The 13,200-nt window shown below is 42.6% G+C and overlaps 1 protein-coding gene across 1 annotated transcript in view; it reads left to right on the top strand.

Moving 5' to 3' along the window:
- LOC127582693 (scaffold attachment factor B1-like) overlaps window positions 1-12,634 on the top strand; it is a 69,786-nt gene extending 57,152 nt beyond the window's left edge. The window contains exons 18-19 of the mRNA XM_052038251.1: window positions 952-1,027; window positions 10,232-12,634. Of these exons, the coding sequence (XP_051894211.1) occupies window positions 952-1,027; window positions 10,232-10,253 (98 nt within the window). The 3' untranslated portion in view covers window positions 10,254-12,634. The remainder of the gene's footprint in view (window positions 1-951; window positions 1,028-10,231) is intronic.
- Window positions 12,635-13,200: the final 566 nt, after the last annotated feature.

The raw sequence follows: 13,200 nt of genomic DNA on the forward strand, positions 1-13,200 counted from the left end.
TAAGCCAATAAGCAGAAATAAGTGAGAGCTGATAAAACTAACCTGTACATTATTTATTTTGCACCAATGCATCCGATGTAAAATGTAGAACTGTAAATTGCTCATAATTGTAAATAAGTGCAGCTGGTGTAACCAACTTAGAATGCATCACAAAATTAAAAGATTGTTTGGAATTGCTCATACTTGGTGCTTTTCTCTTCATTGGATGAATATTCGGGTATCTTGAGGTATTTGCCAAGTATAATTGTGGAATGTATGCTAGTATGTACAGAAGTAAAATACAGCAAATGCTGAAAATCTGAAATAAAAACCAAAAATGATACATTTACTCATCATGCCTTCACGTTCCATGGAACTTGTTTCTGCCGAGTGCTCCTTTACAGTTAGCTCTCCTTGTTTACATCTATATCCACAATATTTTGGAAGCCGTTTGTCACTTTAAGTTTCCAGTTCTTGACCCTACCTTTCTCATTTTCACCATGGACATCCTGTCTCTTTACATGTTAATCCCATACCAGGAGATCTCAGGGTCCTTCCCTTTGTTTTTATTGGTGGTTTAAACCTCCACCCTTCCCCTGTCTGAACATGTTCACACATTGAACAATTCCTTTTGACTCTGATAGAATGCCTATCTGTGGGCACCTGTTTGGCTCCTAATTATACTTGCCTCTGTGGGATATGAGGAACCTTGTTTGTTTTAGCCCCACTCAGGTCCCCTGCCTCACTTTTCTCTGGCACATCGATGACTGCAGTGGTAACACTCCCAGTTCTTGGACTGGAAAACTGATAACATGCTTTCTCACAATGATGATTTGTTCCTTTAACTTCCTGCCCCCACCTCATTTAGTTTAGATTTATTTTGTGATTCACTGTTTTTGTATGTTCCATAAAATGGTTCATTGAATCAGTACTTGAGTATGAAGGTCATTCACTAACGTACTGCTGTTGCAGGTGATGAGCGGGGCATGTCTGGCCAGTCTGGGACAAGTTACGGTGTTCACAGAGGAGGTGGAGGAGGACAGCGGAAGTAAGTAGCAGGAAAATAGTCACGTGGCATTAATTCAGGGAATGTCAACCACTGACACTTTAAACAAAATGTTGCCCATTGTATTCCTGGAGTCTTATTTGATAAAATATCTATCTATGTACTTCATTCAAATATTGGTGTATTCATGAGCACGTGTTAGTCAGTTTAACCTCTCCATCTGCCCATTTGATGTTAATGTTCCATCAGTAGGTTTTGTGCCAGATTCTTAAGGGAGATTGCATTTTATCTTGTGCTTTTATTTGACTGATCTTTTCCATAATTTTACTGTGAATTAGTAGAACTCTTACCATAATCACATTGCACCTGTATTTTAGTGAATTAAGTTCTAGTTTATTTTGATGTTGGATCTTTCCCTCTTTCAGAGAAATAAATAATTATAAATCTCTTTAGTGTGGCAAGCAAGATATGTGCCTCATCAAGATATGTTCTCCTGATCCCCAGTAATGGAAATCTTAACTATGTCTTGGTCTGGGTTTGCTTGCAGAGATGAAATGGCATCTTTTGCTGCTGCTAATGTAGGCAACCCTGGAATATTTCTATTTGTAACATATGTCATCGTAGGTCATGCAGAACATTGGAAGAAGACATCACTCTCTCCAGTGTCGCTCCCCCAGGAGATTTGTCATTTTGTCTATCCTTTGTCCTTGGCCTAGTTGTTCTAGTTCTGCCCCATTCTAGACTTTCTCTACACGTCGTGTACCTCCGAGTTCTCTCTTCACCTTTTAGGTCTATCCTGATTGTACTGGTCCTGTTCCAATATCTGTCCCACTACTCGAACTCTTCTTTGCACTTGTTTTAGATAGGTCAATTCTTCATTACTCTCTGCATATACAGATCCTGTTCACACCAAGCTCCCTAATACTCTGCTACTGCTCTTGACTTCTCTACCAGAAAACACCAGGAGTGGTTTGATGAGAACGACCATGAGATCCAGGAGCTAATTAGTCGCAAACGCAAGGCCTTCTTGGAATGGAAACTCGATCACACTTCAAGGGAAAAAAAACAGCTTTACAGGCACCTGAAGGCTGAGGTCCAACAAAAAACCCGTGACCTAAAGAACAGATGGTGGGTGGAAAGATCGCAGGAGATCCAGCAACAGGCTGACAGTCGTGATACGCATGGATTCTTTAGCACATCAAGACCATCTATGGCTGAAACACCCTATGGCCCATCACTCTGAGGGCAAGGTTATGGAGGACAGAAAGGCAGTTAGCACCCATTGGAAGGATTACTTCAACCGAGACTCTGTCCTTGACTCCATCCCATGGTTCAATTCAGACTCACCACCTTCAGACCAACAAAAGGTTGAAAAAGCCACATGTCATCTGAAAAACAGCAAGGCCTCTGTCTCAGATGATATTCCCTGCTGAAGTTGTCAAACTTGGCTGAGGCACTTCAACACAAATTTACAGCCTCATCTCCCACATTTGTGAAGAGGAAGGTGTGTTGGGGACGCCGGATGCTGTAATTGTGATCATCTTCAGGAAAGGAGACGATTGTGGAAATTACAGAGATGTCTCCCTGCTGTCTGCCACAGGGAAGTCATTGCCAAGGTGCTGAAGAGCTCCCCAAGTCGTATTGTGGGTTCCATCCAACCAAAGGCCCAATAGGTCTGATCACCATGTGATAACTCCAAGAAAACATGCAAGGAGCAGCATCAGCCACTGTACCGGCCACTTCTGACCCCACTAAAGCCTTTGACTGTCAACCAAAGAGAACGGTGGAGAATGCTTCCTAAATTTGGCTCAGAAATCCGGCTCCATTATACGTCTGTCACCCGTGATGTCAGCCGAGATTCTAACAAGTTCACAACAGGCCCAATCCCAGTTCAGACTGGTGTCAGGCAAGGTGTGTCATCACATTTCTCAAGCTGCAGTATTGCATCTCACCTCCAACAAACTTCCATCTGAACGGAAGCTAATCTGTAGAATGAATGAGAAATTGTTCAAGTTCCATCACTTCGACTCAAGAACAAAGGTTCACTGCGATCTCAGTTATCGAGTTGCCAAATGCAGTTGACACTTGCATTCATCCATATTTGGAGGCTGAACTCCAGGTCATTTGATCAGTCACAGCACACTCAGGGGATATGAAGCATGTTCAAAACTGGCCCTGCCTCTCAGCACTGCCTCTATCAATAAAGGCTAACAACAAGTCCCTGGAAAACATGGATTACTTTAATATCTTAGTCGCCACGTCTTAGTGAAGGCAGACGTCAGTGATAAAGTTCACTACTGTTTCACATGTTCAACCACAGCCTTCAGCTCTTTGAGAAAAAGCTTATTCGCAGATTAAGTCTTCAGACTCAGCAAAAAAAACTCATGATCTACCAGGAAGCAATGATTTCTAGCCTCCATATGGTTGAGAGACATGGACTACTATAGCAGTCACCTCAAAACATAGGAGGTACCACCAGCACCGTTTCCGCAAGATCCTCCAAATCTGCTCGTAGGCTGAGTGAACCAACATTTCTCTCCCAGGCCCTTGTCCCCATCATGTGCTCTAATTACACTTGAGCTCACTCCAGTGAGCAAGCCACATTGTTTACACAGGAAACCCAGCAGAAATAGAAGTTTTGTATCAAACCCCACCCCTCCTCACTCCCCTATTAAATACTTCCTGCCTCTCCTATTGCGGTGCCTGTGGATCCCACATTGACCTCATCAGACACCTCAGAACCCACGGATGTGGAATAGAAGCAAGTCCTCATCGTTGAGGGACTGCATAAGATAGTGATCCAGAATCTGTTCGCACCAAGCTCTCCCATACACTCTGACTGCTTTTAAACTCCAAACCCTCTCCCTAAACCAGTGGGATGGAAAGGTGCTGGGTTAAACAACATATGTGACATTAAACTGATGGACAAAATTCACCAACATGGGGCTAGAGTGTTGCATAATTGTAAGACTGAATAGGGGTCTCTATTGCTATAGGTGCAAGTATATCATCATTGTACTACTTGTATTGCATCACTCACTATGTAGAAATCGTACATTGTATTGCTCAGCAGTGCATGGCCTGTAGACCGAAAATAAACCGAATGTAAGCCACAGATCTGAGTTTTGGTTTAATTTAGAATTGGCTCCGGGAACAAGATATTGTGGCAGTTGTCCAGCGTGTAAAATTCCTTACCACGTGAATATTGAATGTAATTTTTTTTTTAGAAACAAACAATGAGTTCAGAGTGAAAGCAAGGTGGCTACAATAACTGCACAGTTGATGCTTCTGATGCCCAGGCAGGCCGACATCGTGGAGGTGTTCCAAAAATGTAAGGGTTTGTGAAAGGCACAGGTGAAGAGAAGGTCAGCTACACCCTTGTGTGGGTGAGAAAGAAAAGGACGTTTTCAACAGCAGGGCAGTAAGTCGGGGGAAAAAGTTCTGACAAGATCTTTGAAAATTTCAGTGCCTACCTGTAACAGAAATCAAATTGCCAGATTCACGGAGTCTGAGGCAGGCACCAAGTAAGAATGTTGACAATTTCCTTCCAAGGCTTAGAATCACAGCCAGTGTATACAAGAAAACTGATGAAAGGCATTTCAATTCATTCTCTTGGGACTCAGGCGACCCAGATTTGGAAGGAGGAGCTCACTATAGCGTAGTCTGTAATAAGAGCCAGAGCACAAAGCCACAAGTAGACAGATGAAAATCTGTCTCCTATATCATTACTAGGAAAGGAAGCCGGGTGATGTAATTTAACAAAAGAAATGCATGAATAAAAACTGGACTGAAAAGTGGATCTGTGGACAACTGTGTGTTCACAGACTGGAAAAGCTACCCTGCATCACACTGCAGATTGAGAGGAGCTCACCCATTGGGAGAGCCTGATGCAAGTCAGAAGTCAAACTGTGGATGAGATGGCCTAAAGAAGAACAAAGGGATGAATGGAAAAGAAATTGCATCTGTACCACTTGCAGTTATAGATATTGGGACCATGTATCTGCATGGACTGACTGGATGTGGCATTTCCAGAGAAATGAAATTTATGCTTCCATCCAGATTAGATCATGAGTGAGAAGCAAACTGAGAACAGTCAACCTGCAGTTGAAACAGGACATGGAGTACAATTTACTTACTAATTGGATTATATCAAGAGATCTTCCCAATAAATCTGGAAGGTGGTGGGTTTCCAAGGGAAAATGTCTTGAAATAAAGCATGGTGCGATGAGAATTGGGAAAGAAGTGAACTGTATGTTTGATGACATGCAGGAGATGTCATCCTGAGAAGTTGTGAAGAACAATGGCTGTCTCAGTGGGATGGAATGGTAGTATTGTGATTAAGATGCCGGCCCAGCAGGCAGATTTATACAGTTAAATAAGAAACAGTAACAGGACTGGTCTCTTCAGGCCTGTTCTGCCATTCAATAATATCATGTCTGATCTTTTATCTCACTGCCACTTATCAGCACTACAATATCCTTGAATCCCACAACTTCTTAAAAAAAAATCTTATCCAGCTATGTCTTGAGTATACTTGGTGACTGAACATCCACCTGGGTGTCCACAGCCCCACTGGCAAAAGAATTGCAAAGGCACAGTGGGTGAAGAAATTTCTCCTCTATCCTGAAGGGCTGATCCCTGGTTCTCAGTACCCTAAACTGGGTAAGTATCAAATCTGTACCTACCCTGTAAATCCCATAAAAATGTATTCCAGAAACCTAAATTGGAATTTAATTTCAAGTTATTAAATTTGGACTTTTGGAAAAATAGTAACAGTAAATGAGAAGCCATCCAATTGAAGTAGGGTAGAAAACCCATCTAGTTCACTAATGTCATTAACAAAAGGAAATCTGCCCCTGAACTTCAGACCCATTTACTATGATTGACTGTTAACTGTCTCTGTTGTTTAGGGGCTATGAGGTATGGAAGATATCAACAACATCCACTTCACATGACTGAGTTTAAAAAAAAATCCTACACAATGAAAACAACATGTTAAGAAAAAACAGGAGCAGGAATATAGCAGGCTCCTCACACCAGCCCTCCCTGCCCATGGCTAATCTGCCCCAGGCTCCAACTCCTCTTCTGTGCCAGTTCCCCACATCTAATTTGACAATCTTTCTAATATTTGTCTACTCTTTAAACATCTCCAGTGATCTGGCCCCCACACTATCCCGGCAGAGAATTACCCTTCAATAAGAACCAAATAGGCCTATTCCAAAAGTGCCCGGAGTGTTCTTCTGAAACAGTCAGATGCATTGAGAATTTTGAATTTCGCAATTGTTGATCCCCTAGTGAAACCAATGATTACAGTGCCACTAAATCATTCCCTCTCATGCCCCTATTAACAACTGTCACTCCTGGTAGTGTACCAATTGAATTTAAGGAAAAGCTTGGAAAAGAAACAAAGGGGGTGTGGTTATAGTCTATTGTAGGAACCATTGGTTTTCCTGGGTGCTCTGATACCCTCCCATGTGCCAAAGATGTGCTGTTTTGAGGGTTCCTTGGCGATTGTAAATTGCCCCATGGGAGAATGGGTAGGAGGAGAATCAGGGCAGCTGATGGGGATGCGAGCAGAAAAAGTGGGATTTGAGGCAGTGGTGGATTGTTGGTGTGGATGGCGAGCCATACAACTAGTCATACAACTATGACTCAGCACAGTAGGTCTGAGGAAATGATCAGACCCAAAAAGACTTGAGTTAGTTGATCAAAAGGATCCACTATCCAAATCAAAGTCTGGAAGAAATCAAGTCAGTGTTGGCAGAGTTTTCAATGAACCTGATGCCACAATGTGAAACTGAGGAGAACCTCTACTCGTTGACACCATTTTGCTGATACAAATACCAAATCTCCTGAAACCGGTTCAGCAGGAAGCAGGTGAAACTTCATGAGGGTGGATGCTGACAAATCAATCACCCTGAAGAAAATGCCTGTGCCTTGAATGGTTTACACAGCAGAAGGAATTAAGCCAAGCTCAGGAGAACACACAGTTGTACCTGTTTCCACAGAAGTTATGAGGAGCTTTCTAGGGCTAAGCCGATACATGAGTTTTGATTTCTCTCAGCAACCCATACAGCAAATTTGAAAGAAGAACACCAGTGTTCACTGTCCTGTCAAATGAGTTTTAACAAACTTTTGCATCATAGTAGGGGGCAATTGGCCCATTGGGTTTACATCTGCTCCCAACAGAACATCCCCACCAATCTCATTCTCCAATATTTCACATGGTGTTGTGCACTGAGATCGGCTTGCAAAAAGTTTGCCATTTTACAGGTATCTATTGAAGGTCGGGGCAGCCCTAGTACAACCTGACAAATTGATAACCTTTGCATCTACAGCACTTCCATCAGTGGAAGTAAGATGCACCGATGTAGAGTGCTGTTAGCAATTGTATATGGATGTAAAAATATTCTACACCCATGGGGAAGAAAGTTCATTGTAGAGAGGGATCACTAACCTCTAGAGCAAACCTACGAGTAGAACCTTAGAGTGCTCACAAGACTGCAAGGATTACTCCTGAGGCTTCAGAGTTATAATTTTACTCTGAAATAAAAACAGGAAAAAGAAATACAGTACAAATGATGAGCAGGTGCACTGCCTTGCCAGGTAGCATGGAAGAAAGTTGAGATGGTCCAGGTGTGAAGATGTACAGTTTGATAACTGACGGTGGTGAAGTTGAGCAAGATCAGAGAAAAGACAGACGAAGGAGCTGCAGAAGCTTTTTCGGGAAATGATTTGGGGGTAGTCTGAAAAGGTGAAACGAGCAGTAGGTAGTAAGACATTATTGATCAATCTGACATGACATCTTGCCAGGAAGTTGTTACATGATCATAAAAATGCAAGGAGAATTACTTCAAAAGTTAAATGAAGGCCACATGAGTATAGAGAAATGCCGTCTGAGATCAAATGCGGAGACACCAAGTGAGACCCAAACCTTACTTTATTGTCACTGCACGTTGTATCTCCAGGAAGTAAGTGGACAACTGATTGTACAAATCAAAGGAAGCCAATACTACAACATCAGTGTTAACTCATTGCCTGAGCTGTCGAGAGGGCAGGTGGGGATCAACAAAAACTTGGAACCCATCTGAAGTTACCAGTAAGCTTAATGCCCTATCATTGAGACAGGCCAGCAGATGAGTAGGAACACAACAGAACTGGTAAGAAAGAGGATCAGCAATGTCATCAACAACATTGAGTGTGATGTCTACACACAGGAGTCAGTGTATCACATTGCACTAACTCATTACAGTAGGTTGACTACATACGTGCCCACAAAGTGACAACACAACAACCTAGTAGCTGAGACTGTTCATAAGTTTAAATATCAAGTTAATTTGAAGAAAATGTTTAAAAATTACAACTTTCTGAAAAGCGGTGTTATTGCAAGAGTGAATAGGTACTTATACTATTACAGGTTTAAGTCATTGTACCGCATCACTCACTGGTGCACTGTATTCTGTGTAGAAATCACACGTTGTATTTTTCAGCCTGTAGTTTGTAAATAAACTGGATGTAAGACTCATATGTGGCTTAAAATGAATTTTATTTCTTTATAACATAGGAGGCCATTTGATCCATCAAGTCTATGCTGGCTCTCCAAGCTATCCCATCATTCCCCCATATATTTCCATGTAACCAATGCTCTCACACCTGTCCATTAACACCCCCATAATTCTCCCACAAACCACCCTTCTCTAGGGGTAATTTACAGTATCACATTAATCGACCTGCCGAAAGAGTTATTTAGAAACATAGTTCTGGGCACAGAGCCACACAGCAGATTGACTGATTTGAACAGCCCTTTAGAAAAAAGTGGTTGGATTAGCAGCAGCATTGTGGAAATGTATTACTTTGGTGGTTTGATGTTGTATTCTGCAACGGCATCCTGATGTTCCTGAATACTACCCTTGGTTTGCTCGTAGTGAGAACAGAAGGGCATCACGGATGGGTCCTGTCTCCACTGTCTCATTTCCCCTTTCTCATACTAACTCTTGTTGCCTGGTTTGTTCTGGTACTGTGTCAGCTTGTGTCCAGACCACTGTTCCCTCCCACCCTTGGCATATCTCTAGCTTTTATTATATCCTGTCTCTCCTGAATGGGCAGCCCACTTCCCAAATCCTATTGTCTGTGTCGTACCCTCGGTTAACAGTATAATGTGTCAGATGCACAGCGTGCCTGTGGTGGCTTAGTGGTTATGGTACTATAGATGTTCAATAACAGATAGTAAAATTAACCAATTTATTTTTGTGGAAAGTATGCGCTATTGCCTTAAAGTTTGGAGGTAATTGTAGCAATATAAATTATAGAAATAGCCTAAAAATAATCTTTCAAAATGATGTAGTCTCAAAGTGGACCTGTCATTGTAGACCCCTTGTAAGATGGATGTGAGCATTGGGTAGAATGACAGATACCATAGCACATCATTTCAACCTCTGTGTAATTGTACTAAAGGGCTCAAGGGTGGATCATCTAAGACTGGTTCAGAAAAGAATAGGGACTGGGGAAAACCAAGTCAACACACACTATTTACACAGGTAAAGAAAGTACAATTCTTAACCAAACAAATACTGGAGGAAATTGCCAATTATGGGCAAAGTGAAGATGATTGAACTTTCGAAAGGATTGGATTACTGTGGAAGAAGTTTGTAACAAATATTATATCCCATTTAATGAAACGTGGGAGCTGAAGAGGAATTGCTGGAGTGTAGGAGGCACTGAATTTCACAGAACAAACGGGTCCCACAAACCCATTGCCACAAAAGCCTCCTCATTTCATTCACCCCATCTCCTTATCGTTCTTTCTACCTTCAGTAGTTTGCATGTTTTGTCTGTCTCAACTCTGGATAACGACTTTCTTCCTGAGTTCCTCATTGGTGACTGATATTTATTGCCCCAGTAAAAATGTTAAGCATCTCTTTTAGCTTACTGAAAATCAAAAAAAACATAGATGCTAGAAATTGGAAAAGGAGAAAATGCCCGAAATATTCAGCCAGTCGGACAGCATCTGTGGAGAGAAACAGAAACAATGATCTGAAATGTTAATACGTGACTTCAGCATCTTCTGGTTTTATATCAGGGGTGTGCATTTCAATTATAAAAGTCTCAACGTTTACCTGCAGTACCAATTACACAGCCTGTATAGTAGTCATGTAGGTGATGCCATGATTGACATCTGTAATGTGAAACAATTACTGTGTTAGATGAAGCCACACTAACCTAATGCTATTGCTGTTCTTATACCAGGTGGTGTAACATCAATATCTGAAAAAGCATGAAACCCCATAATAACCCAGTGGACAGCAGTACACAACAAGGGTTGATAGAAATAAGTTTGCTGTGAGCAGTTTTAGCTATCCAGCCTCTGCATCCACCATCTGCTTGGATCCATTTTGCTTCTTACCTAGAACTACTGTCACTTCTCAGTACTGTGTGTAGCACATGTAGCCTGGGCTCGAGCTGGTGGTGCCAGCAGCAAAGATTCAGTGTCACATTACCCGCAGAAGGGAGAATCGAACACCACTGCCTGTGATGGCGCCTCTGTAGAGCTTACCCCTTCCCAGCCTGCAAGACTTTCCTTGGAATGTTGCCTTATTCATTCCCAGGATGCAGGATAAGGCCAGCATTTTGTGCCCAACAGAAAATAGGTTTAGTCCCTCCGAGGCCCCATTGCCATGAGCGCAGATGAAGTGAAGTGGTGTTAGCTGCAATGAAGGAAAGGAAAACAGTTAGCAGAGATGGTATCTTCTCAGCAACCAAGAACCAAGGGACTTCAGCAGTTGACACAAGTGTGCAGTAATGCACACACAATCCAGACCCACACAAAAAGCCTGCAGTATTCAAACAGGCAATCCTGCGATGACTTGGGAAACCATATGCAAGTGTCACTGGTCTGCACAACCTCCAAACTGCTGGACTGTATTTCCAAAGAACTAAAAGTTGACATGGCCAAGATTTGGCACTTGCAGTGCACCTTCAGGCAAGATGTTAAGTATGTACCTGGCTGAAGCAGATAGATTTTTGGATTCCAGAGGCGTCAAGCTTTTGCAAAGCTGTCACCATCCTCCAACATGGCTTGGATTAAGAGCTTGGTACTGAAGTGTTGATTTCGTGCCAAATGTCACACCAGCTTTGGGTACTGTGGACCAATAGGTGACGGTGTCCACCTGGGGGAAAATCTGCTCGTCCTATTTCCTGCCACAGTGCTCAGTGCTTGCAGAGACCCTCTGTCAGGTCATCAGGAATTCCGCCAGTTGGTTTGTGCAAGAGCACGTATGGATGATTTTGTCGTGCACAAGGTAAGGGCATGTGGAGCAAAAGCAGACTGACAGACAGAAGATCAAGTCTAGAGGTAAAGGGCCATTTTCAAGTTGACATCCTGTAATTATAGGCATTGGTGCTGGTCCCTTGGGTACTTACAATCTACTTAATGGATTGGATTAAGAAATTGTGTGATGTATCCAAGTCTGCAGGTGATGCAGAGATGGTTGCACATGCGAGTTGTGAGGAGAGCAAATGAAGTCTGCAAACAGATGTGGGCACGTTAAGCAGTGAACACTGCCATTATGTATGGTCAAGGTCAAGACACGGTACCCAGCCAGAAAACAGAGTTGAGACCAAAGGTCAAATCAGCCATAATACTGAATGGCAGAGCAAGCTCGAGCAGCTGAATGGCCATCTCCTAGCTCTTCGGTTCTTTCTTGGTCCAGAAATTGGTTAGCACTAACTGAGGAGTCATCGACATCTCCTCTGTGATGTGTGACTGTGGTTACAGATAACAGACCAGGACGTATTCACAATTCTTTCACAATCCACAATCACTTGGAGAATCACACTCTGCCATCAAAATATTAAAGTCATAGTCGCTGTTCTACATCTACGGAAGCTTTTGAAAGAAGTGCCTGTCCATAAATGCCTTGGGGCAGCTGGTGCTCTGGTTACCTGTTGTGGTCCATGTGAAAGGACTGGTTTCATACAACCAATCGGCTGGCTGAACCACTGCGGTGGGAGCTGAGAGTGTTGTTTGGGCCTGGAGCCACACTGCAGTCCAGCTTGGTCAAGACGGCAGGTCTCATTCCCCAACGAACATTGTGAACCATGTGGGTTTTGCAAAAGTCTGGTGGTTTCATGTATACCAATACTGATTCTGGCTTTTAAATCTCAGATTAGTTGATTTTTATTCATTTTTGGGGATCTGAGTGTTGCCAGCAAGACCAGCCCCAGTCTAATTGCCCTTGAGGGTGGTGGTGAGCAGTCCTTCCGGTGAAGGTGCTCCCATAGTGCTGGGGGTGAGGGAGTTCCAGGATCTAGACCCAGCTGGGATGAAGGGCGGTATATGCTCACTCTTGCAGTCTGCTCCATGTGCCCTTACCTGGTGCAGTGGCCTTTTCTGTGGCACCTTCAGGGAGAGCCCCACATTGCCCTTCCTTATCCATTGTAGGAAGCTGCACAAAAAAATAATCCACATGTCCTTGCACTCTGGGTAATGGTGCACTTGTTGGTTCTCTATTTCCTGACCTCCGATAGTGTAGCGGGTAGCGTAACACTAGTACAGAGCCAGCTTGCAGGCTGCCCCCAGAACACTCTACGCAAAAGATGCATTTCACTGTTTCCATGTACATGTGACTAATAAAGAGATCTTATCTTAAATTTACATTGTGTCTTATCTTTATAAATAACCTGTGTTAATCCTTGTTTTGTCACAGTCAAGGGAACTACATGCAAGGGGGTTTCCAACCAGGCTCCATGGCTTTTGATAACTGCTCAAACCAGATGAAATCAGAACTAAGCATGTCGGGAAGACTTGCCTCAGGACTGCACCAACATCTTCATTAAAAATGTCTCATTATCTTTTAATATGAATCTTAAGCAGGTTTCAAAGTTCTGTAGTTATAGTTTACTGTCTTCAGTACTCATTAATTGTTTTAAAGTGACAAGTATGGATGCTGTAATCAATAATTTGCTTACGTAAATGTGTGTGCATTAACAAAAACACTTGTAAATCAAGTTTTCTCTTTTTATACCAAATTTGTTTGAAGTCATGTAGTTACTGATAATACGTGAACTTTCCTTTGACTATTTGCGTAAAGGACAACATACATCCTTCAAAGTCTACAATAGGCTGGCAATCTCCGTGTTCGTATCACTAGTATTTCCTTCCAATAATGAAGGAGGGCATTCGGCCCATTAAGTCTATGGCGGCGCTCAGAGTATCC

The sequence above is a fragment of the Pristis pectinata genome, chromosome 24, assembly GCF_009764475.1.
Source record: "Pristis pectinata isolate sPriPec2 chromosome 24, sPriPec2.1.pri, whole genome shotgun sequence".
In the NCBI taxonomy this organism is placed as follows: Eukaryota; Metazoa; Chordata; class Chondrichthyes; order Rhinopristiformes; family Pristidae; genus Pristis; species Pristis pectinata.